This window comes from Rhinichthys klamathensis, unplaced genomic scaffold, assembly GCF_029890125.1.
Source record: "Rhinichthys klamathensis goyatoka isolate OS25496 unplaced genomic scaffold, OSU_Roscu_1.1 h1tg000121l_1, whole genome shotgun sequence".
NCBI classification, from domain to species: Eukaryota; Metazoa; Chordata; class Actinopteri; order Cypriniformes; family Leuciscidae; genus Rhinichthys; species Rhinichthys klamathensis.
Genome location: NW_026606658.1, coordinates 60001 through 87931, shown reverse-complemented (window position 1 = coordinate 87931; position 27931 = coordinate 60001). Strand labels below are relative to the sequence as shown.

Genomic DNA, 27931 nt, shown 5'->3' with positions numbered 1-27931 from the left:
ATTTTGAGTATATTTAAGTAAGGTGATAATGAGTTACAGGTGCGCTGATGGAAGGTCAACAAACTTTTTGACCGTGCTGTGTTGAGAGTTGGATTGTGAAAGACAGTGCTCATGCCTAACAGTATGTTTTGAATCAGATATTTTGATTTAGTTTTTATTTTCGTTCTTTTTTGTTGTTTGCAATACCAAATGGACAATAAATGGATTTGGTTTATCCGAAATTTATTCTGAAGGTATGGACAATATTTATTTTATTCAAGACAAAGGCACGCGTCAGAAACAGACTAATGAAACCATCTGCGTCCCTACATTAAGTCAAAAAGTTTGACCGAAGGAGCCTGAATGAGCCTTGTATCGACATCGACTGGAACAGATCGAATTGGACGACTACAGGAAAAGTCAGCGGATCTGAAGTCGGATGATGCTCATTCATGACAGTTTTGTTGGATTATTTTTTGTGGATTATTATTATTGCGTGGGATTGAACGCCGCGGATTTCGAAGGACTACAAGCCCGCACGTGCTAAACGAAGAGAATACAGAGCACACGAACAGCAAAGGCTTCAGCGTTTGTGGAACTGAGGTATGAAAGCGCTTTCACTTGAACTTGAGTCAAATGACTATATATAAAACAGTGTGCACACATACAAAGACAAATCCAATGCGCATTGGTGGTAAAAAAAAAAGAAAAAAAAGAGGGGTTTGTGAAACGAAGAACTGAACTGTTTGTGAAATGCTTAATTGTTTTTGTTAATGTTTACACTTTAAGATGATGTTTATGATGTAAAATATGCAGTTAGTAAAGGTTTAAAAATGGCGGATGAAAGTGAGTTTCCTGGTTCTGAAATTGAGCAAGATGGGGCTCAGACGCAGAAAGCAGAGGATGAACATGTTGAATTGTCTATACGAAAACGAGAGGTTAAGCTTACTGCAAAAGGGTTATTGGCAAAACTCGATATTTTACAGAAACAAAGAAAGTCAAAATTTGACAAAGCATCCCAACTAAAAAAGACAATACAAGAGTTAATGGGTAATAGAGAATATGAAAATGAGGTCAAAGGTATGTTTGAAAAGTTTAAAACACAATGCAAAGAAGCAAAAGAAGCACACGAATCTTTGATTGCTTTATTGCCCGATGAAGAGAAAGACCGGCATGAAACATGGTTCAAAGCAAAAATGTTATGGTTTGTGGAATTCAGCACTATGGTATATAATTGGTGTGAGAAGCTACAGGAGGAATGTGATCATGCTGCAAGCGAAATTGAACCCAAGGATAGCATTTCAAATGTTGAAACACGGGTTAGTGGTCGCACTTCTCACAAGAGCAACCGTCACAGTTCGCGCTCCAGCAAATCTAATGCCTCTGTGCAACTGGTATGCATTCAACTTGAAGCAGAAAAAGCCGCTCTTGTCGCTCAAGCAGAGTCTTTAAAAGCTAAGCATGGTATTGAGCAACAGTTGGAAATGTTACAGAAGCGTAAGGAACGAACAGATATTGATGCAAAAATCGCCGCATCCAATGCAAAGATATCTGTGCTCAGGACTTATGAACTACGAGCAAACAGCATCGCATCAGATGGGATGGAATCCTATGTCAACAAACAGGCAAAACAAGCAACTGCATCTCTTCAGCCAGATGTTGAGAGACAGTCAAGGACTATATTGCAAAGCAGCATAGGTGCTACTTCACAACCAACATCATCTCATTTACAGCAACCTGCATCTTCAAGACCCAGAATAGCCACTTCAGTAGATGATAGAAGGTCTGATTTCACACAGAGTATGTTTCAAAAACATCAAGAAATAACGGAGTTGTTAGTACAGCAGCAAAAGTCTCAACAGTTACCACCACGTGATATTCCAGTGTTTGAAGGGGATCCATTGCAATTCAGTTTGTTCACTAAAGCTTTTAAACACTGTGTGGAGGAAAAAACGAATAACAAAGGTGATTGCTTGTATTTCCTTGAAAGATACACAAGAGGGCGCCCAAGAGAAATTGTTCGAAGCTGTATGAATATGGCACCGGAACGAGGTTATGATACAGCTAAAACTATGCTTAAACGGCAGTTTGGAGAAGATTATTTTGTTTCTGCTGCATATATGGAGAAGGTGCTTGGATGGCCCATGATCAGGTATGAAGATACCACAGCTCTTCAAGATTATGCACTCTTTTTACGTGGGTGTTGCAATGCTATGGCAGATCTACAGTATATGCAAGAACTGGACATGCCAACAAACATGAGAGCAGTAATTCTAAAGCTTCCATTTAAACTCAGAGAAAAATGGAGAACAGCTGCATGTGATATCATGGAAAGACAGAAAAGAAGAGCCCAATTTAGTGATGTTGTCAACTTCGTTGAATACCAAGTTAAAATCATTTCTGATCCAATATTTGGGTCTATTCAACATGTAGAGATGAGAACAACTGGTAAACCGAAGGATGTCTACAAATGGAAGTCACAATTCCAGTCAAAGCCAAAGTTAAAAGGGGATAGTTTTGCTACCAATGTTACCAATGTTAACAAACCCATTGTTGGTGAAATCCAAAGGGTAAATGCTGAACATCCAAGCAGGCAATTCAAGAGTAACTCCACTTGTTTGTTTTGTTCACAAGGTCATTCTTTGGAGCAATGTAAAGAGTTTGAGAAGAAGAAACATAGGGAAAAGGTAAACTTTATAAAGGAAAAAGCTGTCTGTTTTGGTTGCTTGCATGTTGGACACATGAGCAAAGAATGTAAAAGTGTGCAACCAGAAACATCCCAGTGTTCTTCACATTCATTTGAAGGAGTTCAAAGTTGATAAAGCTGTCAACACAAACCATGAACAGAATGTAGAACCAACTATCAACAATACACTTGTATCTGCCCAAACGTGTGGTCATATTGGGGCCGGGAGTAGCAGTGGTATCTTACCTATCCTTCCAGTCCAAGTAAAGTCTGCAAGGGGCAACAAAATTGTTCAAACCTACGCGTTTCTGGACACAGGCAGTACCTCTACCTTTTGTTCAGAAAGTTTAATGAGGAAGCTGCACCTTGTTACGTCCTGGAGACGTATTATATTAAAAGTGTTTTTGATGTGTATTTTACTTTGTTAAATTGTTGTGTTTGTTATGCTCTGTCAGTCTCTCCCTCACTCTGATTGCCTTGCAGCTAATTAACCACACCTGAGGCTCGTAAGGAGAGTTGCAGAGCTACACTATAAGAGAGCAGAGTGAACACTGCTTGAGGAGGTTCACTTCTCCCCTGCACCAGACTTGTGTGTTGCTAAGTGTGAAACTGGTGTGTTGTCCCTGTGTGGTACAGTTGAGCTTGTTTTTGGTGTGCTTTGTGTGATCAAGCAATCTCTTTTTTTTTTTCTTCTTTATAACTTTGTTTGGTAACTAAAAGGTATTGTATAGCAACTTTTTGTTTGTTTTGGAAAGCAGTAGGGAGATTGAGTCACCACCTTTTTCTTTTTATATATTAATCCTTGTTTTTGGTTAGTCAGGGAGTGGAGGGAAGCATATGTTGTTTATTTATTTTCTTTTACCTGTGTAGGGCATTTAGTTTTCCTTCAAATAGTAAGCTTCCTCTTTTGTTTGTTGTTTTGGTCTGACCTTCTCCTGAAGATTGAAAGCTTCCATTTTCTTTGTTTAAATGCAATAAATCATTTTACGTTTGCATCAAGTGTTGGCTCACATTTCTGGGGCAGAGGACTGAAGGGAACCCTCCACGTTTACGTTCTTTTCTATTTATTTAAGTTTGTTACCCTCTCCCAACCCTAGACTGGGAGTAGATCGTAACAAGTGGGGGCTCGTCCGTCCGTTAATTGGCTGCTGGTAAGTACTCTCTTCTCTCAACATTCGACTGTTTTTGACTGTAGGTGCGGAGGAAAGTGTTGTGGCCATTTGAATAATGGAGTTTGATTTTACTGGGTTTACTCTTTCCCCTACTATTGAAGCGTTTAATCGCTGTAAGAAAAAGGATCTGGTGTTGATAGCAGATTTCTTTAATATTTCTGTAAAAAAAGACGTCACTAAACAAGTACTAAAGGATAACTTGTATGAGAAATTAGTAGAGGATGGTATTTTGCCTAGAGAGAGTGATGAGAGCACTGAGGTTAGATCATTGGAGGCAGAGAGGGAGAATCTTAACTATGAGTCGGCTGTGTCTCAGGATCCAAACATGGTTTTGAAGTTAAAGGAGTTGGAACTTGAAATTAAAAAACAGGAATGTGAGGCAGAAGTTATAAAGCTTCGTGTAGTGGAGAGGCAGGCTGACCGAGATGTCCAAATCCGTAGATTGGATCTAGAATCACAGCGCCTGGCTAGAAACCCAATACCACTTCCACGTACTAGGCCCCCATCAGTCGCATCACCCTTAACGACTGGTGGTAGTACCGTCACAGAGGATTTTTCTCATGCACCCCCTAGCGACTATTTCGATGTCAGTAAGTATATAAGACTTGTACCTCCATTTAGAGAGACCGAAGTCGATTCGTACTTTGTCGCATTTGAGCGCGTCGCTAGTAAATTGAGGTGGCCAAAAGATATGTGGGCTTTATTACTCCAGTGTAGTCTAACCGGAAAAGCTCAAGAAGTTTGTTCGGCTCTGCCAATTGAAAGCTCTCTGGACTATGATATTGTCAAGGCTGCAGTACTGCGAGCGTACGAACTGGTCCCTGAGGCCTACCGACAGAAGTTTCGTGCTCATTCAAAAACAGTCAAACAAACGTATGTTGAGTTTGTAAGAGAAAAGAGAGTTCTTTTTGAAAAGTGGTGTTTTTCTAGCAAGGTTACATCCTTAGAGGAATTACAGGAATTAATCTTGCTAGAGGAATTTAAAAATTGTCTTCCGACAAATATCGTAATGCACTTAAATGAACAAAAAGTGGTCTCATTAGCTAGTGCTGCGGTCTTGGCAGATGAGTTTGTGCTGACACACAGAAATGTGTTCTCAGCCCACGCATCTGCCCGGTCTCCATTTGTGAATGTGGAAAGCTCACCAGTACCGCGTGCAGGACATTCATTTAAAAGTGACTCTGCATCTAAATTTGTGCGTAAACCTACAAACAGTGATGATAGGCGAGTTTGTTTTTTTTGCCTTGATCCAAACCATTTGATTGCGGATTGTAAGGCTTGGAAACAAAAGAGCGCGGTTTCCAAACCCCGAAACGTGGCACTTGTGCACACCATGTGTAATGACAGCTCTCTTAGTGGAGAGAGTTATCATCCTTTCTTATTTGAAGGCACAGTTTCCCTATCTCCTGATTCTGGTTTTAAAACTGTAACAATTTTGCGTGACACAGGTGCAGCTCAATCCTTTATATCCGAGAGTATATTGCCTTTCTCTGCTGACTCTTTTACGGGTAATGACGTGCTGATTCGTGGAATTGAAATGCACTGTGTGAATGTGCCACTTCATACTGCGTATCTAAGGTCGAGCATTGTCAGTGGTGTGGTCAGTTTAGCAGTGCGTCCACAGTTGCCTGTTGAGGGTGTTGATCTGATTCTAGGGAATGACCTTGCGGGTGGCACAGTTTTTCCTAGACCAGTTGTGTCATATAAACCGAGTGCAATACAGAAATCTGATCTGGCCGAGAATTTCCCGTCCGTTTTTCCTGCCTGCGCAGTTACCCGTGCCCAGTCCAAGAAATTTGAGGAGGTGGTGGATATCTCAGACTCATTTTTGATTAATGAGCCTGGCTCTGTAGAGTGTGTCTTGTCTGTTACTCCAGACCCTGACCGTGACGTAGCTATCCATAGAAGATTAAACTCTGAGACCCCTCCAAAGACAGGAAGAGAATACTTAGCTACAGCACAAAAAGCAGATCCTTCCCTAGCCAAGTGTATAGCGGCTGCAGATGGTACTTCACATGTGCCTAATTCGGGTGTAGCTTTCTTTTGGGAACGTGGATTGTTAATGCGTAGGTGGAAACCCCAGCAAGAAGATTTAGGCTGGCAGGCAGTACAGCAGATTGTCTTGCCTGTTGATTATCGGCAACAAGTCTTAAAACTTGCCCATGAAAATGCTTTGTCTGGACATGTCGGTGTTACGAAAACCTACCATCGAATTACTAGGTTTTTCTTTTGGCCTGGTCTTAAGTCAGCAGTGTCCAGATTTTGTAAGTCGTGTCATACTTGTCAGCTCGCAGGAAAACCCAACCAGAAGATCCCTCCTGCACCTCTCTATCCTATTCCAGTTGTAAGTGACCCATTTGATCGCTTAATTGTTGACTGTGTGGGACCGTTGCCCAAAGCTAAGTCAGGACATCAATACATTCTGACCATTATGTGTGCTGCGACTCGCTTCCCAGAGGCTGTTCCTTTACGCACGTTAAAAGCTAAGGTAGTGATAAAAGAACTACTCAAGTTTTGTACTACTTTTGGATTACCAAAAGTAGTTCAAAGTGACCAAGGGTCAAACTTCACTTCCAAGGTTTTTAAACAGGCATTAGAAACCCTTGGAATATGCCATCAAACTTCTACGGCATATCACCCTGAGTCGCAAGGTGCACTTGAGCGCTTCCACCAAACCCTTAAAACAATGCTACGACGATATTGTGTGGAAACCGGGAAAGACTGGGTTGAGGGTCTTCCTTTTCTGATGTTTGCAGTAAGAGAATCTGTGCAGGAGTCCCTTGGTTTTAGCCCTGCTGAGCTGGTGTTTGGCCACACAGTGCGTGGCCCTCTAAAACTGTTAAGTGAACAGCTGCTGAATCCAAGTTCCATAGCTTTGCCTGTTGATGACTATGTCACTTCTATTCGTGAGAAACTCCACAAGGCCCAAACTCTTGCAAAGCTTCATCTGTCTACAGCACAGTCTAAGATGAAGGCTTATTTTGACAAAAAGTCAGTGAAAAGAGATTTTAGTCCTGGTGATCGTGTCATGGTTCTACTTCCCACACCTGGTTCTATTTTACATGCAAAGTTCTCTGGTCCATACCTGGTTGAAAGGAAGTTAAATGAGTCAAACTTTCTGATTGCGACCCCAGACCGCAAATGTAAAAGCCGTGTTTGTCATGTAAACAGGCTTAAACCCTATGTGAACAGGGCTAATTGTGACTTGACAGTAGAGCAAACTGCGGTTCAACCAGTGGTGTCCTCTGTTGCCACAGTAGGTGTATTGGCGAATTACTCACTAGAGGAAGATGGTTTAATGTGTAGAGATGTACCAATTTCCTCTACCAGGTTAAATAATTCTGCTATAATGAAAGATCTTCCACACTTTCTTTCTCATCTGACTAATGAACAATCTTGTGGTTTAATTGAATTACTGCGTGCCTTCCCTACCTTGTTCAGTGACGTGCCGGGTAGAACTACTGTGTGTGTTCATGACATTGATGTTGGTGATTCTGTCCCCATAAAACAACATCCTTACAGGGCAAATCCTAGAAAACGTGAGATCATGCAGACAGAGGTTGAGTATATGCTGCGCTATGGGCTGGCCGTCCCCAGCCAGAGCCCTTGGAGCTCCCCCTGTTTACTTGTCCCAAAACCTGACAACACCTTTCGCTTTTGCACTGATTATCGGAAGGTCAACAAAGTAACAAAACCTGACTCTTTCCCTCTTCCAAGGATGGAAGATTGTGTAGATAGAGTTGGATTAGCAAACTTTGTCACAAAACTAGATCTGTTAAAAGGTTATTGGCAAGTGCCCCTCAGCCAACGTGCTTCTGAGATTTCAGCGTTTGTCACGCCTGACCGCTTCCTACAATACCAGGTTCTAGCTTTTGGAATGCGAAACGCTCCCGCTACGTTCCAGCGTATGATGTATCAAGTACTCTCAGATGTGACTAACTGTGAGATATATCTGGATGATATTGTGGTGTATTCGGATAACTGGACAGATCATGTGAAAACACTCGAGAAAGTGTTCAAACGCCTAACTGCTGCTTCCTTGACTCTAAATCTTGCCAAATGTGAGTTTGCGAAAGGAGTTGTTACCTACTTGGGTAAACAAGTAGGTCAGGGAATGGTTAAACCTGTTGATGCTAAAATTGCAGCCATTCTTGAGTTCCCTGTACCCTGTAATAGACGAGAGTTGAGACGCTTCCTCGGAATGAGTGGGTATTATCGAGGTTTCTGTCCCAATTTTTCTGCCATAGCCTCTCCTCTTACAGACCTCCTTAGTACAAACCGAAGATTCTTATGGAGCAATGACTGTCAACTTGCCTTTGATGCTGCCAAAGATCTCCTCTGTCATGCTCCTGTTCTGTCAGCCCCAAACTTCAAAATGCCTTTCAGTCTGCAGGTGGATGCAAGTGCTAAAGGAGCTGGTGCAGTTTTGCTTCAAGAGGATGAGTGCCATATTGAACATCCTGTCTCTTACTTTTCTAAAAAGTTCTCCAAGACTCAGCAAAACTATAGTGTAATCGAAAAGGAAGCTCTATCCTTGTTGTTGGCTCTTCAACATTTTGATGTATACTTGGGGAGTAGCTCTAAGCCTATTGTTGTATACACTGATCATAACCCTTTGGTTTTCCTTTCCCGTATGTCAGGTTCCAACCAGCGACTATTACGGTGGTCTCTCACTGTCCAAGGATATGATCTGGACATCCGACACAAGAAAGGCACTGAAAATGTTATGGCTGATGCTCTCTCTAGAGTTTAAAGGGATACAGTTTTCTTTGAACCTTGTACCTTTCTTAAATAAGAATGTGGTAAGGGTGTATATATTTGACTACAAACTCTAGTTTGTATTCTTGGTGGTGGAGGTGTTACGTCCTGGAGACGTATTATATTAAAAGTGTTTTTGATGTGTATTTTACTTTGTTAAATTGTTGTGTTTGTTATGCTCTGTCAGTCTCTCCCTCACTCTGATTGCCTTGCAGCTAATTAACCACACCTGAGGCTCGTAAGGAGAGTTGCAGAGCTACACTATAAGAGAGCAGAGTGAACACTGCTTGAGGAGGTTCACTTCTCCCCTGCACCAGACTTGTGTGTTGCTAAGTGTGAAACTGGTGTGTTGTCCCTGTGTGGTACAGTTGAGCTTGTTTTTGGTGTGCTTTGTGTGATCAAGCAATCTCTTTTTTTTTTTCTTCTTTATAACTTTGTTTGGTAACTAAAAGGTATTGTATAGCAACTTTTTGTTTGTTTTGGAAAGCAGTAGGGAGATTGAGTCACCACCTTTTTCTTTTTATATATTAATCCTTGTTTTTGGTTAGTCAGGGAGTGGAGGGAAGCATATGTTGTTTATTTATTTTCTTTTACCTGTGTAGGGCATTTAGTTTTCCTTCAAATAGTAAGCTTCCTCTTTTGTTTGTTGTTTTGGTCTGACCTTCTCCTGAAGATTGAAAGCTTCCATTTTCTTTGTTTAAATGCAATAAATCATTTTACGTTTGCATCAAGTGTTGGCTCACATTTCTGGGGCAGAGGACTGAAGGGAACCCTCCACGTTTACGTTCTTTTCTATTTATTTAAGTTTGTTACCCTCTCCCAACCCTAGACTGGGAGTAGATCGTAACAACCTGAATGGACGAAAGACAAATATTTGTTTGCTTACCATGAGTCCCAAAACAACAGTCTCAAGCTATGTGGTAAACAACTTGGAGATTTCAAGTCTTGATGGTAATACGTTTTATGAATTGCCAGAAGTGTACACACAGAAACAAATGCCCGTAAACCAAGCCAACATGGTAAATCGGGAAGACCTAACTAAATGGCCATATCTTGATGGTATTCAAATTCCGCACATTCAGGCTGAAGTGGAGTTATTGATAGGTACCAACGCCTCCAAATTACTCGAACCGTGGGAAGTAGTAAATAGTCAGGGAGATGGTCCCTATGCCATACGTACCCTATTGGGGTGGGTCGTCAATGGTTCTCTAGGCAGTTATCAAAATGAACAACATACTGCTAGAGTAAACAGGATCTCTGTTGAAACATTGGAGTTGCTATTGGAAAAGCAATACCAGCATGATTTCAATGAAAAAGTGTCAGAGGACAAAGAAGAAATGTCCAGAGAGGAGGTAAAGTTCATGGAAATCATGGAGAAATCTGTGAGCTTCAAGGATGGACATTATAGTTTGAAACTGCCTTTCAAAAACAAAGATGTTATAATGTCTAACAATCTTAACATTGCCAAACAGCGTCTTGTGGGGATAAAAAGAAAGTTTGAAAAGAATGTTAAGTTTCAACAAGAATATACAGACTTTGTCAACGATATGGTTATCCAAGGCTATGCTGAGAAAGTGCCAGAGCATCAATTGGATAGATCTGACGGTAAAGTTTGGTACATTCCACATCATGGTGTGTACCACCCTCGTAAAGGCAAGTTACGTGTGGTATTTGACTGTGGAGCAAAATACCAAGGCACATCTTTAAACGATCAACTACTGCAAGGCCCAAACCTCACAAGCTCTTTAATTGGAGTTCTTCTGAGGTTCAGACAAGAACTTGTTGCTTTCATGACTGATATTAAAGCAATGTTTTACCAGGTCAAAGTGGCAGAAGAAGGCAAAGACTTTCTTCGCTTCTTGTGGTGGCCAGGTGGAGATGTTACACAGGATGTTGCTGTCTTCCGAATGACTGTTCATATTTTTGGAGCAGTTTCATCCCCAAGTTGTGCGTGTTTCGCTCTGAGAAGAACTGCAAAAGACAATCAACACTGCTTTAAAGAAGAGGTAATTGACACTGTGTATAATAACTTCTACATGGATGATTGCTTAAGAAGCTTATCTACAGAGTATGAAGCAATCCAGGTGGTCAAAGACCTGACCACGCTATGTCAAAAGGGAGGCTTCCATCTAACACAATGGGTCAGTAACAGCCGTAAGGTCTTACAGTCCATTACAGAAAAAGATAGATCCAAGAATCTAACTGAGCTCAACTTGGATCGAGACCAACTACCAGTAGAAAGGGCCTTAGGACTTCAATGGTGCGTACAGACTGACACCTTCAATTTCAGAACTGTTTGCAAAGAAAGAATGCCAACTAGACGTGGAATATTGTCAGTGATCAGTTCAGTGTATGATCCTTTAGGATATCTTGCACCACTGACACTTCCAGTCAAACTCATCCTCCAGGAGTTGTGCAGAACAAACTATAACTGGGATGATGAGATTCCCAAAGTTCTTGAACAAAGGTGGGTTAAATGGATTTCTGACTTGGATCAGTTAAGTACTTTTAATGTTGACAGATGTTTGAAACCATGTGATTTTGGACAGCCGGTTAGTGCCCAACTACACCATTTTTCAGACGCCAGTGGAACTGGATATGGATCTGTGACCTACTTGAGGCTACAGAATTGTAACAATGCTGTTCATGTTTCCTTTTTGCTTGGCAAAGCCAGGGTGGCACCTCTAAAACCAGTTACCATTCCGCGTTTGGAGCTGACCGCTGCAGTCCTAGCAATTCGCATTGACAAAATGCTCCGAGAAGAACTTCAGCTTCAACTGGAAAATTCTTGTTTTTGGACTGATAGCACATCAGTCCTGAAGTATATAAGAAATGAAAACAAGAGATTCCGTACCTTCGTGGCAAATAGGATTTCTGTCATCAGAGAAGCTTCAAATGTGACACAGTGGAGGTATATTCATACTTCACAAAACCCTGCAGATGATGCTTCCAGGGGAATGACTGTACAACAGCTAACAACCAATAAAAGATGGTTAAATGGACCTAAGTTTCTAAGAGAACCAGTTTCAAAATGGTCAAATGACAACATTGAGTCAAACATTGTTGATGATGATCCAGAACTAAAGAAAGAGCTCTCTACAAATGTTGTAAACATTGAAGACACCAATAATGCAACCCATAGGCTGATCAATTACTTTTTTGATTGGAAAAGACTCAAGACTGCAGTTGCATGGATGCTGAAAGTAAAGAAAGTTCTACTTGAAGTAAGTCGTCGAAGAAAACAGTTGACGACAACTTTAAATGATTCCAATGTGTTGGAAAAGAGGTTGCAACAAACCAAAGCTTCATATGGAGGAAAATCCTTGTCTTCAGACGACCTTGCGGAGGCGGAAAAGGCTATTATCCAGTTCTGTCAATGGGAAAGATTCAGCGTAGAAATTTCATCACTGAAATCTGGAAGATCTGAAATCAGAAAAGACAGTTCTATTCACAAGTTAAGCCCCATTTTAGAAGATGGATTGCTGAGAATCGGTGGCAGGTTATGCAAAGCTGCTATGCCTGAAGAAAAGAAACATCCAGTTATTTTATCTAAAGACCAGCATATTTCCAAGCTGATTCTTAAGCATATTCATGTACAGAGTGGCCATAGTGGAAGAAATCATATGCTGTCTATATTAAGAGAAAAATACTGGATTACTCAAGCCAATGCAACAGCCAGAAAAATACTTTCAAGCTGTACTTTCTGCAAACGAAACAAAGGTAAGCTAGGTGAGCAAAAAATGTCAGACTTACCCGAAGAAAGAATAACTGCAGATCTACCTCCATTTTCAAATGTAGGAGTGGATTACTTTGGCCCAATTGATGTAAAAAGAGGTCGAACTTCTGTGAAACGCTATGGCGTAATTTTTACATGCATGGCCAGTAGGGCAGTCCATTTGGAGGTGGCATACTCATTGGACACTGATTCTTGCATAAATGCATTGCGACGATTCATATGCAGAAGAGGACAAGTATGTCAAATGAGGTCTGACAATGGAACAAATTTTACTAGCTCAGAAAAAGAATTGAAAAGGGCACTGGCGGAGTTTAATCAAAATAAAATCACCAAGGTTTTAGCCCACAAAGGAATTAAATGGAGTTTTAATGCACCCACAGCCTCACATCATGGTGGTGCATGGGAACGCATCATCAGAATGATAAGAAAGGTGTTGTCCTCCGTTTTAAATCAACAAACGCTGGATGATGAAGGATTACACACTGTTCTGTGTGAAGCTGAGGCAATTCTCAATAATCGACCCATCACTAAAGTGTCCGAAGATCCAAATGATCTTGAAGCACTTACCCCCAATCATCTGCTTACAATGAAGAGAAACCCAACCTATCCTCCTGGTCTTTTTGAGAAATCAGATCAGTATGTAAAAAGAAGATGGAAACAAGTACAATACCTTTCAGATCTTTTTTGGAAAAGATGGATAAAAGAGTACTTGCCATTGCTACAAGAAAGGCAAAAATGGACAAAAGAGAGACGTAATCTTATGCCGGGTGATATTGTACTCATTGCAGATTCTACAGCCCCACGCAATTCTTGGACTCTTGGAAGAGTACTAGAGACTTTCCCAGATAAAAGGAGTTTAGTTAGATCTGTACGAGTTCAAACCAAAACAAACACAATAGTAAGACCAGTAACAAAACTTTGTCTTTTATTAGAAATGTGATAAAGGGAAGGTTTAAATGCATGATATATATATACATTTAAAAAAATGTACCTATGTATAATGATTTGTTTGATGGCTCCTTATGTAAATATATGATTTTGAATTGTTTATGCCCCATGTCATTAACAGTTCAGGGGCCGGTATGTTGGAGCCATTATTTTGAATTGTATTTTTTGTTCGTGACACTAGAGGGCGTATGAGTATTTTGAGTATATTTAAGTAAGGTGATAATGAGTTACAGGTGCGCTGATGGAAGGTCAACAAACTTTTTGACCGTGCTGTGTTGAGAGTTGGATTGTGAAAGACAGTGCTCATGCCTAACAGTATGTTTTGAATCAGATATTTTGATTTAGTTTTTATTTTCGTTCTTTTTTGTTGTTTGCAATACCAAATGGACAATAAATGGATTTGGTTTATCCGAAATTTATTCTGAAGGTATGGACAATATTTATTTTATTCAAGACAAAGGCACGCGTCAGAAACAGACTAATGAAACCATCTGCGTCCCTACATTCAGTGTATATGATTATATTAATTAAAGGGAAACTATGTAACTTTTTAGTTTAAAATTGACCAAATTTATAAAATGATTAAGTATGAAGCTATCTTGTTTTTTGTCTTATCCTGAATCACTACGGTATGCCTTTAATAAGTGTTTATATATTCAGACCAGAGTTCGTATAGATACTGTAAAATTAAATTCCGGGACTTTCAAGGACTTTTCAAGCACTACTGTTTTTCGTTTTCAAGGACTACAATCAGAAATCTCACTTATCAAACAATATCTTTATTATCTTTCAAATTGTAAAAAACGGTAAATAAATAAATAAAAACATACTAATAAAACAAATGGACAGACTGAAATAGATTTCCAGAAATGCATTTCCAATCCCCTTAACCATTGAAAGGATAACATGATAAAGATATCGCTTTCCTTATTTAAACTGATTTTATTCCCTATGAATATATTATTGACCTGAAGAATGAAAGCTGTATCATATACTTGGAAATATACAGTATGAGCAATAGTCATATGAAGTGGAAGACCGGGCTGGACGCCAAACGCTGCAGAGTTGCAGTACCTGCATTACTTGCCATATATATGAACAGAGAGAAGTAGCTCAGGCTATAATGTTCTTCCACAAGACGCATGCAGTTTTGTTTATTAACCGCTACAGTGCCAAAAGTTACATAGTGTACCTCTAAAATCATAAATAGCTGCCTTATTGGGACATTACTTGTCCCTATCCCTAAAGCCTTCTTTTACACCTACCCAATAAACACTTTATTGCCACTATTAAATACCGTTAGGCACAATTTTTGAATATTTTCTAAATTTTTATTTAAAATAAAACCCTTTCCAAGCTGATATGCGAGAAGAATGAGTTTGGAAAATGGCGGATTCGAACTCGTGTTAAAAGCTAATGCCACTTGCCTTATGCTCTCCATGCCACTGATCCTGTTATCAACAGGATTTCTTTTGTAATTTTGTCTTGCTCAATCAAAGTGTAAATAGCCTGTGCCAACAAGGTGGTCTATTTGCACTTGGTGTAAATAGACTAGAAACTCTGCAAATTAATACATTCTGACAAAAAATGAGCATCATGTTATTGACCCACCTGTTGGATGCGTGAAACCACTCCGATACTGGGCGGGATGTTTCGTTGTGACTGGGCAAGGGCAATAACCTCTTGAGCGCTGAGACTAGAAACATTCTGCCCCTCAATCTCCAAGACCTGGTCTCCAGGTTGCAGTCCAGACAGGTGAGCACTGCTTCCATCTTCCACAGTCAGGATGTAGCTGGGCCCGTTCCCCCCTATCTGAAAGCCAAACTCATGTGGCCAGCTCTGGTTGGATGCTGGCATGGTGAGGACTGTGAAAAAGATGGCAAGTAAGAGGATATGTGCTCTCTAACAGTAAACTTGGGTCCAAATGTCCATCAGCCAGGACCTGCTTATCCACACCAGAATGATCAAGTCTCCTGAGAAAAATGGAAATTTGCACTGCAGACACATGCTTAATATCCTGACACTAAAATAAGTCAAGCACCTAAAATATATACACCTGGATGCTAAAATGTGTCAAGATATGTGAATTTCTGCCTACCCTGACAAGACAAAGTAATGCAGGCCTACATAAAGAGGACCACGTAACCTTCACTAAATACAGTCTCAGCTGATACATTAGACCTCCCAGTAACATTGACCTCATTGAAAAAGAACAGAGGCTCCCAAATCATCTGATATTGGAAGACAGATTTGCCTGAACACCGCATCAGCAACATGAAACTCACGTTCATTGCATAGCAAGTACTCACTAGTGAAACCAGAACACAAAAAGACATTCAAATAACCCCACTATCAACATTCATAATTAAATTGGCTGGTAAAATATTGTGTTTATGGGTCAGTCCATGCAAAGCCTAGGCCTGTAGATTGATAGAAGGTCACTCATCAAAGCATTAGCCTACTTGTAAATTGACTTTAAATGTGCTGCTGAAAGAAAGTCATGTTAGTAATAATACAACATTATACTACTAATACAATATTTCTTGAACACTAAACACTTACTACAAACATCTTTGGGCGGAATGCGAGGACCCGGCTTGTTCTGCCTTAAGGAGTATCTCCCTTTCTTATTCTGGAGGAATTTCTTCATTTTGTCGTAATTCAACAGGTATCAAAAATTCTAAGGGTGAAACGCTGGGTCCACGTCTTCTACGCTGTCACCGAGATCCTCCTACTGAACCGCACCACGCTTCAGGGGAAACGCCTTGCGAATGCCCCCCATCGTCGTGTGCCATGCAGAGCAATGGCACTTAAAAAACGGGTGACACTGCATCGAGCGCCAGAGTGATCCTGTCTATGAGTTGACGCTGCATCTCTGCCGAGTCTTCCTAGTCCTGCCTGCAGAGCTCAAATCAAGAAACTGGGACACCTAGCACAGATCCTTAATGATTCTCTCTCCAAAAAGGGTAAAGTGAGGCCCCATTTCTCTATAAATACCTCCTTCCCATACTCTCTCTTCTAGCTGTCTCTCCAAGGGACAAAAAGTAGCCCAGTAGCAGCTTGGGGATCCGGCAGGACGATGGTGGATAATTAGAACGTCTGAACTCACGCCCAGTCACACATCTTTGAACAGGAGCAGTGCTATTAAAGCCCTTGTTCTGGATTAGACAGATTAAATGCTGCATCTCGAGATCTCGCGTGCCACATGGCAGGGACACATGCTGTCATGCATCCGAGGGGGATTCAGGAGGAAAAAATTGATTTACTGAGTGAGCTGACATGCAGCTCAGGTGCAAACGATGTCTTCCAGACTGTTTTTTGAGTACTGGCCTGTTCTACGGTTTCACTTTCAAGGTTACAATCTGAATGAGGAAGCAGTATAACTAGCAGTAAAATGTAATAGACGTATTATGTAGGACTGATGCAAAGACCAGTTATGCAGGGATAACTGAATTATTTAGTGCCAATGCTTGTATCTCCAAACACACTGTTCCTCAATCAACATCTCAACTTACCAATACAACAGAAAAGTGGTTGTGTATATCAAAAAAAAAAAAAAAAATCATTTTATTCCAATAAAAGGAAAATATTTCATCTTGCACTGACAGAAAAGACTCTCTTCATTATTTTAAAATGTCAAATGGCTCTGTTATTATAACTGCAGAAATAAATTAGACATAATAAATTAAACAGAATTAACTTGGTTTTTACATTAAAATCCATAGACATTAAAAAATAGTGGTAACTGAAATATCCAAAAATTCCAAAACCAAATAAATATCCAAAACCATTCTCCAGCCTTCAATTATTTGTTAGCTCACATTTAACTTCTATAATTTATTTGAACTTATATGTTGTGGTCTGACAACCAAGTATTTTTAGTCACTTTCAAAACACATATTAATTCTTCATATTCATAAAAATATTGTTAACACATCGATTTACAAATACATGCATACCTTAAAAGAAAAAACCAGCTGCCTTTGCTTCGGTGGAGTATTCTAGAAGGGCTTTGGTGGTATCCCTTTCTTTGGAGGCATCACCTCTAGTGAATGTGCAGGTCTGTAACATGATAACTGTAAGAGGAAACAGTTAGAAGGCTATGGCAACCCTGAACTGAAAACAAGTAGGCCTACACTTATTAACTATCTGCTTCTGAGACAAATTATACAATTTAAAAGGATTTAATGTTTTAAAAGAATACATTTGCAAAATAAGCAAAGTGAAGTTCAAGTGAAAGCTGAAGTTCAGAAGAATAATTAAAGACTGTAATCAGAATGTAGGTATGTTAGCAGAGCAAAGTTGTATGCCATCTGATGAATGATAGTACTCACTCAGTTATCATTATCCAAATATGAAATGTAAGTGGAGAGTCTTTTCTCTCCTACTTGTTGTGAGTGTGACATAGGCATATAGAGCAGTGGTTCCAAACATACCAATAAAACAAATGGACAGACTGTTTTGTCTCCAAACCTTTTTTACTCCAAGGCCCCTTAAGAAATTATCTTTTTTGCAAACATACTTTGCAGACATTCTTTAGAACTTAAAAGAACTCAGTGGTGCTCAGTTACACAGTAACTTGAACAAGTAAGCACAAGCAAACCTGCAATACCAAACAAGACCACAGGGAGATGCCAAATGACTGAATATAGCTGTATAAATGATAGCTATACAGATTAAATTCTGAATTATTAAACACACCAAAATACAAATGAAAAAAAAAATGAATGTGTGGATTGTGGAAACTCAGCGATCTGAAGGCGGGTCGATGTCATCAGTGAACAGTTCCTCTGTCAAAACAAGCAATCGTGTCTATTTGAACTGCGTCTGAAGTTCATGTGTAACGTTACATAAACAACTCACTGATCCTCACAAATATCCCTAAAACATGTTTCTTCAGCGAGCATCCGTTATAAAACACCCACAGTACATTCATTTTGACAACTACGCAAATATATTGAACTGTGTTCGAGCCGAGAGCCACATTCACGGTTTGTTAATGTTTACACATCAGTAATAACGGACTCGCCCGTGCATAATATACTACTCCTGTAACTTATGTCACTGTAATCGTATTTACCTTGATTAAAATCGTCATCCATTAAAGCTTTAGTAGTGACACTGGTTTTCAGTGTTCACACGCCGTTCAGTCTGTATTGACTCCGTGCAATTTCACACAGCGCGATGAGAAAAGGCTTGGGCTGCTCCGAAACAATCACAGAACGAGAGAGGCGGTGCTTTGTTTTAATTTTTTCTTTTTAATTAGTTTAATTCATATTTTATTCGACGTATTAATAATACAATGAATAAATTATTTTAATATATTTAAATTATTTTATCTCCCTGGAGGATCACTGAGGCCCCCTAGGCCCTAGTGGGCCGCGGTCTATCGAATTTTTTTTAGGCGAACTTTCACTTCAAAATGAAAATTCTGTCATCAGTTGTTTCAAACCTGTATTTCTTTCTTCTTCTGAACACAAAGGAAGATATTTTGAAGAATGTCAGTAACCAAACAGTTAACTGGACTAGTATTTTTTTTCCTACTATAAGTCCAGTTAACAATCGGGGATTGAACGTTGGGTCGTTGTTTACCAGTGCTTTGATGTGAGTGACAGGTTGTCCCGCCCTCACCCCAGTTAACCATAGACAGTTAACACGTCATCAGAGAGATAAAAATGGATGCTATTTTGATTAAAGATTACGAGGGCACATGATTTAATAATAATAATAATAATAATAACGTGCGCGGCTAAATCATTTATAACAAATATTTAAAATATTTAAACGCATTTTGAGAGAGACGATTTCGACTGTATCTAGATAAACTAAACAACTTCAAAAAAGCGAGCCTGAAAAAAAATCAATAAAAAAAAGCATGGGACGACCTTTACTTTGACAACGCAGTTGTCGTGTCTGTTAGTTCCGTATCGTGTTGCCATGTCCGCTTTGGTATTATTGTTTTCCCCCCGAAAAAGTCGCTTATATATAGTCGCGGGTTGTTGTTTTATTTATTGCCAGAATACAAAAGTGTAATGCGTTTTATTTCATTTTTAAATGTAAAATCATATTTATAAATAGATTATTTGGGGAGGAGATGGGTGTGTTTTGACAGGCCAGTGTTTTTTATTTTGAAATCTGGCAACACTGTACTACTGTTACTTCACACACGGTCTGTACGGAAGTAAAGGTGTGAGGAGGATGGTGCTCAGATGAATAAAAGGTAAAACTTTCCTTCGCGTGCCTCTCTTTGTATACACTGCCAGTGCTAGACCTGTGTGTCCAGTATTGTATACAAATAAACTTTTAAACACTGTTGAATATGGTTTTATTGATGAGTTGTGGTTCGGCCATACATACGATTACATTCGTAAGTTTTGATTTAAGCGCTTTGATGATCTCGTCATATACAAACATAAGCATCTGTAATAAGTGAAGTCAGTTACTCACTCACAGTCCTGTGCTGCTTAGGTAGTGGCAAATGGACTTCCTCACTCTGTTTGGTATATATGTGGCTGTAGTGCTCACCTGCATTGCTCTGGTTTGCAAGTATTCAGGACATCAGCAAACTCCTCTCGGTCGACTTTTGGACACATTCACTGGGGTAAGAGTCTAGGAGAAGTCCTGCAAACTGAATGATTTTTGCAGTTGTTTAAGATGTGATTTATAAACTGTTTTTTTCTTTTAGGTTGTCTCTCAATTGATCCCACAATGTCTCCAAAATATTTGCTACAGGACTATGCACAGACTGTTCCATCAGAGGTAACATAAGTTTGAACAGGTCACCCCAGACATGCTTTCTACAACCTTTTTATACTGTATATTAAAAACTGACAGACAATCTCAAAAACAAAATGCAGTCGAAACAAGATCATTTTGTAAGCATATGTACACTATCAACTTAAAAGATCTGTTGTTTATTTTATTATGTTTTAAAATGTAATTTATTTCTGTAATGCAAAGCTGAATTTTCAGCATCATTACTCCAGTCTTCAGTGTCACTTTTGATCAATTTAATGCATCCTTGCTAAATAAAAGTATTAATTTCTTTCATAAAAATCGTACTGTCCCCAAACTTTTGAACAGAGTGTGTGCTAAACATATTAAGTTGCCTGTATAATATAATATACAAATTACTTATAAACTGCCAAACAAATTAGTCTGCTTGTAAAGTTTGTGGCAGTGGTGCTTTTATGTTTGTTTGTTTTTTTTTGTTGTTGTTTTTTATCCATGCATTTGGCAGACACTTCCCAATGTATCTTACAGTGTATTCAAACTCTTTATTTTATCAGTATTTGTGTTCTCTGAACATTCCCTGACATCCTATGTTCAATTATTTCCTTCACATCAGGAACAACTTCTTCCTTTACTTGCACCTGTTACTTGAAGTGGTTGTGTATGGAGAATTCTCCTATGAGGTATTTGGCTTCTGTTTGGACATGGGCACAAGTTCAATCAGCCTGTGCATTCCCTATGTCCTCCTCGCTCTGAAGTCCTATCTGTTCTACCTGTGTTGTAGCAGAGACCCTGGTAAGCAAATGAAGACTTGTCTCATTTTCATGAATAAAAAAAAATCTAATCCATTCAGTTTGACTTTTTATTTGAAGGCACACTGACAAAGGCAAACCATACTACACAACTGAAGATCTACCAGTATGATGAAAAACTGTTCCAGCAGGGAGTCAGATGTTTAACCTGTCAGCTGATCAAACCTGCCCGATCTAAACACTGTAGTAAGTGTTTGTTAATCCTTCATCTAAACTTCAGAACATGCACTGTAAAAATTATCATAATTTTAACATTAAGAAAATACTAATTATCTGCAACAGTAAAAACTTGTTAATTGGTGAACGGCAAGTTCTCTTTCTACTATATCTTTTTATTATAAACTTAGAAAATAGATCTAGTGGTACATTCCATGCAATTTTACAGCAAAGTATTGTTAATAGAGTGCAACAGTTGGGTTCCGGAAGTAAAAACTCCATTCATTTTCTCCATAAGGAAATATATTTTGAACAATAACTTATAAACCTTTAAAGACAGCTCTAGCTGTCTAGCAAATATTTGCTTCTGCTGAAGCTGCAATCTCAATACACAATCTTTTACCTTTGTTTTTTGTCCGATTTTAAAAAACTTTTTTGCTTCAAATCAAAGTTTGTAATGTTATGATTCACCTTATAGCTGATTGGCTTAGTTCATGGCTTAATGAGTCTTTTACAAAGACTATTTTAAAATCCCAACTGGGAAAACGAATGGAAAATATAGCTGCGAGCAGCGATTACGGGCCCAAGCCGGTGGCACCGCAACCCCGGTGCCTTTAGTTACCTAAAGGCACCGGGGTGGCGGTGCCGCCGGCTTTGGCCCTTCATCGCTGCTCGCAGCTATATTTATATATATATATATATATATATATATAAAAAGCCGGTGGCACCGCCACCCTGGTGCCTTTAGGGTTATTGTGCACGACATGACACAAAATATCTGCTCGCTATCTGCCGAACGGCTCTGGTAGTTCCGCTTCAGCACTGATGATGTTGTAGAAATAGTGCGCTCTGGTTGGTCTGGATTATTCTGGATTTTTTATTTTATACAGAAATAAGTTATTTATAATTCAGATGAGAATAAAGTTAGTGTTGATTAAAATGAAGGAAAACAAATATATTGATCTGAAATATAGCACATTAATTTTAAATTTATTTAGGTTCAATTACCAAACATACAATCTTAATTTAATTTAAAGCAAACAATACATTTAAAATATATGGGTTGTATGCAAATTTTTTTTTTAATAAAAAAAAGATATATATCCAAAAAGACAAGGCCTTAAAGGGTTAAACTCTTGTCACTGTAATAGACACAATCTCTCTCTCTCTCTCTCTCTCTCTCTCTCTCTCTCTCTCTCTCTCTCTCTCTCTCTCTCTCTCTCTCTCTCTCTCTCTCTCTCTCTCTCTCTCTCTCTCTCTCTCTCTCTCTCTCTCTCTCTCACACACACACACGTCAAGTCACTTACATTTTAGATGCAATATTGAATAAGCAGAAAAATCGGAGTTTCTGCTCTGAAAATAAATAAGCATAAAAATTGAATAAGCACTTTGAATATTCTAAACAGAATAAGCACTAGTCGCTAATGAATAAGTACTAGTACTTAATGGCATAGATACTAGTATCTAAAAAATAAGTACTAGTAGCATGAAAATAGAGACTAGTAGGTTAAAATTATTAAATGTTAAAACGGCTTGCCATATTGGCTCAGAGAGAGAGAGAGAAAATGACCTTTTAGATACTAGTACCTATTAATAGATACTAATATTTATTAAATAAATACTAGTACTAAGTCATTAAATACTAGTACCTATTAAATAGATACCAGTACTTATTCATTAGCTACTAATACGTATTCAAAAGAATATCTAAAGAATAAGCACTAGTATCTAAAGAATAGGCACTAGTACTAAAGAATAAGCACTAGTCGCAAATGAATAAGTACTAGTACTTAATGGAATAGATACTAGTATCTAAAAAATAAGTACTAGTAGCATGAAAATAGAGACTAGTAGGTTAAAATGATTAAATGTTAAAACGGCTTGCCATATTGGCTCAGAGAGAGAGAGAGAGAGAGAGAGAGAGAGAGAAAATTACCTTTTAGATACTAGTACCTATTAATAGATACTAGTATTTAGGCTCTAGATTCACTCCGAAAGTCACTTCGTGATCATTTAACCGCTTCATTTGAGAAAAACTATCATTATTACATAAATAAACAAACTCAAAAGGTCTTCACGGCAACCCGTCAAAATAAAAGTTCGGTTTAACTTGACAGAAATATATTACCGTTGTACAGTAGAATTTAGATATGTCCCAATGTAATAATACTAACACTAATCCAAATAAATTATCATCAAAACTGAATTTAAGGAATAATCCATGTTTTAATTTTAACAGTAAAGCTCATTGTGCAGCACGTTATTTGACAAAAAGTTTATTTAATTTCATATGATTAAAATTGATGATAAATGATAAAATTTGTGTTTTATGTCTTCATTTTATTACCAGAAAAAACACAACACAGAATTAGTGTGACATTTTTTTTCATATTTTTTTTTTAAATGTTGTATACGTTTAATGATTCATAATACACTATTTCAATTAATTAGACATGCTTTTTGATTGCTAAAAAATTTACACCACGTATTCGTAATACACCTGCTCCGCAACACTAGCAGTTCCCCCAATCCCCCACCCCCCCCCTGAAAAAAAATCCTAGGGGAAACACTGGGCATTCATAACGGTGCGCGTCCATGGCGACGAGCGAGCAGAGCTGAGCGAACGTTTAGTTAATTTATTCATTCGAGCGCTCTGCAAGCGCCACCATTATCAATGTGGACGTCCGTATTTAAAAGCTCTCAATCCTCAGTCACATACCAAATATGTATATAATTTTGAACACAAGAGGGCAGTATGGCCCTATGTATGAGTTGGTGTTTAAACTAAACTATCACTCAAAGAGCCCCCCCCCCTCCCCCCTCCCCCTCCCCCCTCCCCCCTCCCCCTCCCCACTCCCCCTCCCCCTCCCCCTCCCCACACAGACACACACACACACACACACACACACACACACACACACACACACAAACAGAATGGCAGGGGGACAAGAAATCCATTCAAACTACAATATCTGACTTTCTGTTGCTCTGAGCTAATGACTTTAAATTAGAAAGTCGATTGGCTTGATGAGAACAATATGCGTGGCAAGTTTTGTAACTGTAGGTAAAACGAGCAAAGTTATAACACACTTTATGTGTCCTTTTTTAGTCATAAAATTAATTTCCTCGCCACGGCCAAACCGTTCGAGATATCAAAAATCCCTCCGGAATTTAGCATCATCAATGTCTTGACGTCATGCTGACCGAGTTTGCTTGAAATCCGATCAATTCCCAAGGAGAATTAAATAGAATTTCAGGGGTATGCGTTTCCAAACAAACCATGATAGCCGGCTTCCTGTTGGGATGTCGTAAAACTTAGAGCACGAAAGTTGTTCAACCCAATGAGATCTATAAGTGTACCGAGTTTCATATTATTACATGCAAGTGTCTTTGATTTATGGACAAGTGTTCGAATCCCAGTCCAGGGGGCGCTGTCGGTCCGCCCTGCCACGCCCGGGTACCAGCTTCAGTCCGGCCCTGATGGCCACGGGTTCTGACCCGTGTGCAAAGTTTCAAGAGTTTTAGAGAATGTTAAGGGCCCCAAAAGCCCCCAAAACCTTGATCAACAATAATTAAAAGCTTTGTCACTCAAACAGACACATCCCCCTCCCCCCACAGACACAGAGGTATGCAGAGAGAGGGAGAGAGGGACAGAGATTACTCCAAAACATCCCATTCAAACCAAAATATCTGACTTCCTGTTGTTCGGAACCAAAATCTGTAAATTAGAAAGTTGTCCGGCTTGATCTGAACAATATGCCTACCGAGTTTTAAGATTGCAGGTAAAACTATGAAACTAACCCTCTCACTTTTGTCAAAAGGTGACGCTACTGAGTCCCTGCACCACGCCCGTTCCTGAAACTTTGCACATGTCTACTGGCTAATATATGTGACATGTCTGTCGAGTTTCATGCAATTTCAAGCATGCTAAGAGTCTCAAAAGCATCAAAAAAGAATTTTAAAGTTTGATGTGTTGCCACGGCAACAGTATCAAAGATATCAAGAATCCATTCACAGGTCTACATCTGGCGTATGTTTACATTATACAGATGAAGTTTGAAGCAAATTGGGTTAAAATAAGAGGGTGATTTCGAAGCATTTTGAAAGTGACACACTTCCTGCTGCCAGTTGGTGGCGCTATAACTTTGACTCACAATAGTCACATCCATGTGATCGGCCTCTTACAGCGAACACACTGCTGAAGTTTCATCAAGATCAGTTAATGTATGCAGAAGTTATAACACACTTCCTGTTTCACGTTTCTCGCCATAATTTCGTTTCCTCGCCACAGCCAAACCGTTCGAGATATCAAAAATCCCCTCGCAATTTTTCATCCTCAATGTCTTGACTTCATGCTGACCGAGTTTCGTGGCATTTCTTTGAATTCTCTAGGAGAAGTACTTTAAATTCCATTGCATGCGTTTTACAAACAACCCTAAATAGCCGACTTCCTGTTGGGCTGGGGTAAAAAGTAAGAGCATGAAGTATATATGAACCGATGAGATCTATATGTGTACCGAGTTTCATATTCTTACATACAAGCGTGTTTGATTTATGGACCAAGTTTTCGGACCCCGTTCCAGGGGGCGCTGTCGAGCCCCCCTGCCACGCCCGGGTACCATCTTCACCCCGACCCTGATGGCCGCGGGTTCTGACCCGTGTGCAAAGTTTCAAGAGTTTTCGTGCACGTTAAGAGCCCCAAAAGTGCCCGAATAGTCGTAAGAAAAATAAAAGAGGAGAAAAAAAAAAAAAAAAAATATAGCTGCGAGCAGCGATTACGGGCCCAAGCCGGTGGCACCGCAACCCCGGTGCCTTTAGTAACCTAAAGGCACCGGAGTGGCGGTGCCGCCGGCTTTGGCCCTTCATCGCTGCTCGCAGCTATATTTATATATATATATATATATATATATATATATATATATATAAACAAGCCGGTGGCACCGCCACCCTGGTGCCTTAAGGGTTACTGTGCATGACGGGTAATAACTTAACCCCGCTTTGACTGTTGAGAAGATGTGTGCTGTAGAGCTTGCATTGGTGTGGGCTCTGCAAAAGTGTGCATTGAGGGCACATATCATATGCGTGAGCAAACTTCTGAATCCTAAAATGAAAAATGAGACACCCTACGGTCTCCTGGACTTAATGGACACATGAAATAAGTACACAAGATTGAAAGTTATATGAAGTGTGCCAAGACAGAATATTACTTGCCTGATCTGATTAGAAAAAATTGTTTGTGTGTGTGTGTGTGTGTGTGTGTGTGTGTGTGTGTGTGTGTGTGAGAGACGTGATTGAACAATGTAGACATAAAAACATACTCCGTCCTTTTGTTCATACAGGACATTATTCAAACTGCAAACTGTTTACTTATATTTGTGTACAATCGCAATAAAACACAACATTGTGCTTTTGTCAAACTGTAAACTACAAATGTCACCCAACCAAAATCTCTTACACACACACACACACACACACACACACACATACACGTAGTTTAAAAGCAAAAAAAAATCTTTTGGACATTCAGCATATTGCATTGGTTTTCATTTCTTGTTCTCGAACAGAGCCCTAATCTGTTTATTTTTTCAGTTACACATTCTACATTGATTAAAAAAGAAAAATCAAATGTGTTTTTATTATATACAGAAATAAATAATCTATCATTCAGATGAGAATAAAGTTAGTGTTAGTTTAAATGTTAAGGAAAACAAATATATGATCTGATATATAGCACATTCATTTAAAATTCATTCAGGTTCAATTACCAAACATACAAATCTTAATGTAATTTAAAGCAAACAATACATTTAAAATATATGGGTTGTATGCCTATTTTTTTATATAAAAAGATATATATCCAAAAAGACAAGGCCTAAACTTTAACAAGGGTTAAACAATCACTGTAACAGACACAATCACACACACACACACACACACAAACACACAAGTCAAATCACTTACATTTTAGATGCAATATTGACTTTTTTCTGTTTCAGCAGCGAAAATAGTTAAACAAAGATCACAGCAGAACCATCGAGCATCTCACAGCAACGCGTTCTCATTACTGAATGATTCAGCATTTTGAACGAATCGGTTGACTCAAAGATTCAATGACCAATCCATAATCTGTCTCATTCATGAATGACTCAACCGTTCGAACGAATTGTTTGAACGAATGAATCAATGACTCGCTCATTAAGACGGTCGCCTGGCGACACCTAATGACGGTTTAGTGTTATGTTTAAAAGTATCATTCTTCCCAACGATTTTTAATTGACTTATATTTAAAACAATCTCATAACATTATTTAATGCATTGTTATTTTTCAGTGTAAACGATTTAATTTGATCAGCCCTACCTAGGGTAAAAGCCATATAGTGTCTTATTCTAAATAATTGAATTTATTGATCAAATTTACAAATTAAAAATGAAAGATGAAGCATACATTTAATAAGACTGGACCGGGGTGCCCTGCATATATTACAATTTGCAGATTTAAATATACCATTGCCCCCCACCGTCAATTTGATGTGTGTGTTTGTGTGTGTGTGTGTGTGTGTGTGTGTGTGTTTAATAAAATCATTTAGTCACTACAATTAAAACCTGAACGGGTTTGCTTACTAAATTGTGAGCTGAACGAAAGTTGCAGCAAAGATCAGCAACCGGAGTCAAATTTCATTAATCACGAGTTGAGAGTGAGCGTCTCTCTCTGCTGTGTTATGCTGCATCACACGGGCATTCATAACGCTGCGCGTCCACGACGATGAGCGAGCAGAACAGAGTGAACGTTTTTTAGTTCATTCCTACTTCCATAGGAATTCCCTCGAGCGCTCTGCACGCGCCACCATTATCAATGTCCGTGTGGACGTCCGCGATCGAACAGTGGAAACATTGGCTACTCCGTCATTTTATTCAAGAAGATCATTCAAACTGCAAAGTGTTTACTTATTTT

The 27931-nt window shown here is 39.1% G+C and overlaps 2 protein-coding genes across 4 annotated transcripts in view; one reads left to right on the top strand and one right to left on the bottom strand.

Moving 5' to 3' along the window:
- grid2ipb (glutamate receptor, ionotropic, delta 2 (Grid2) interacting protein, b) overlaps positions 1-16224 on the bottom strand; it is a 46042-nt gene extending 29818 nt beyond the window's left edge. For 2 of the 3 annotated variants that reach the window (XM_056255390.1, XM_056255391.1), the window contains exons 1-2: positions 15842-16224; positions 14891-15144 (exon numbers count right to left, since the gene is read on the bottom strand). In XM_056255390.1, the coding sequence (XP_056111365.1) occupies positions 14891-15144; positions 15842-15929 (342 nt within the window). In that variant the 5' untranslated portion in view covers positions 15930-16224. The remainder of the gene's footprint in view (positions 1-14890; positions 15145-15841) is intronic. The other variant, XM_056255389.1, reaches the window with a different exon arrangement.
- Positions 16225-19478: 3254 nt separating this feature from the next.
- Positions 19479-27931, top strand: part of zdhhc4 (zinc finger DHHC-type palmitoyltransferase 4) — a 29449-nt gene continuing 20996 nt past the window's right edge. The window contains exons 1-5 of the mRNA XM_056255388.1: positions 19479-19499; positions 19748-19880; positions 19965-20038; positions 20628-20806; positions 20884-21009. Coding sequence (XP_056111363.1) covers positions 19758-19880; positions 19965-20038; positions 20628-20806; positions 20884-21009 — 502 coding nt within the window. The 5' untranslated portion in view covers positions 19479-19499; positions 19748-19757. The remainder of the gene's footprint in view (positions 19500-19747; positions 19881-19964; positions 20039-20627; positions 20807-20883; positions 21010-27931) is intronic.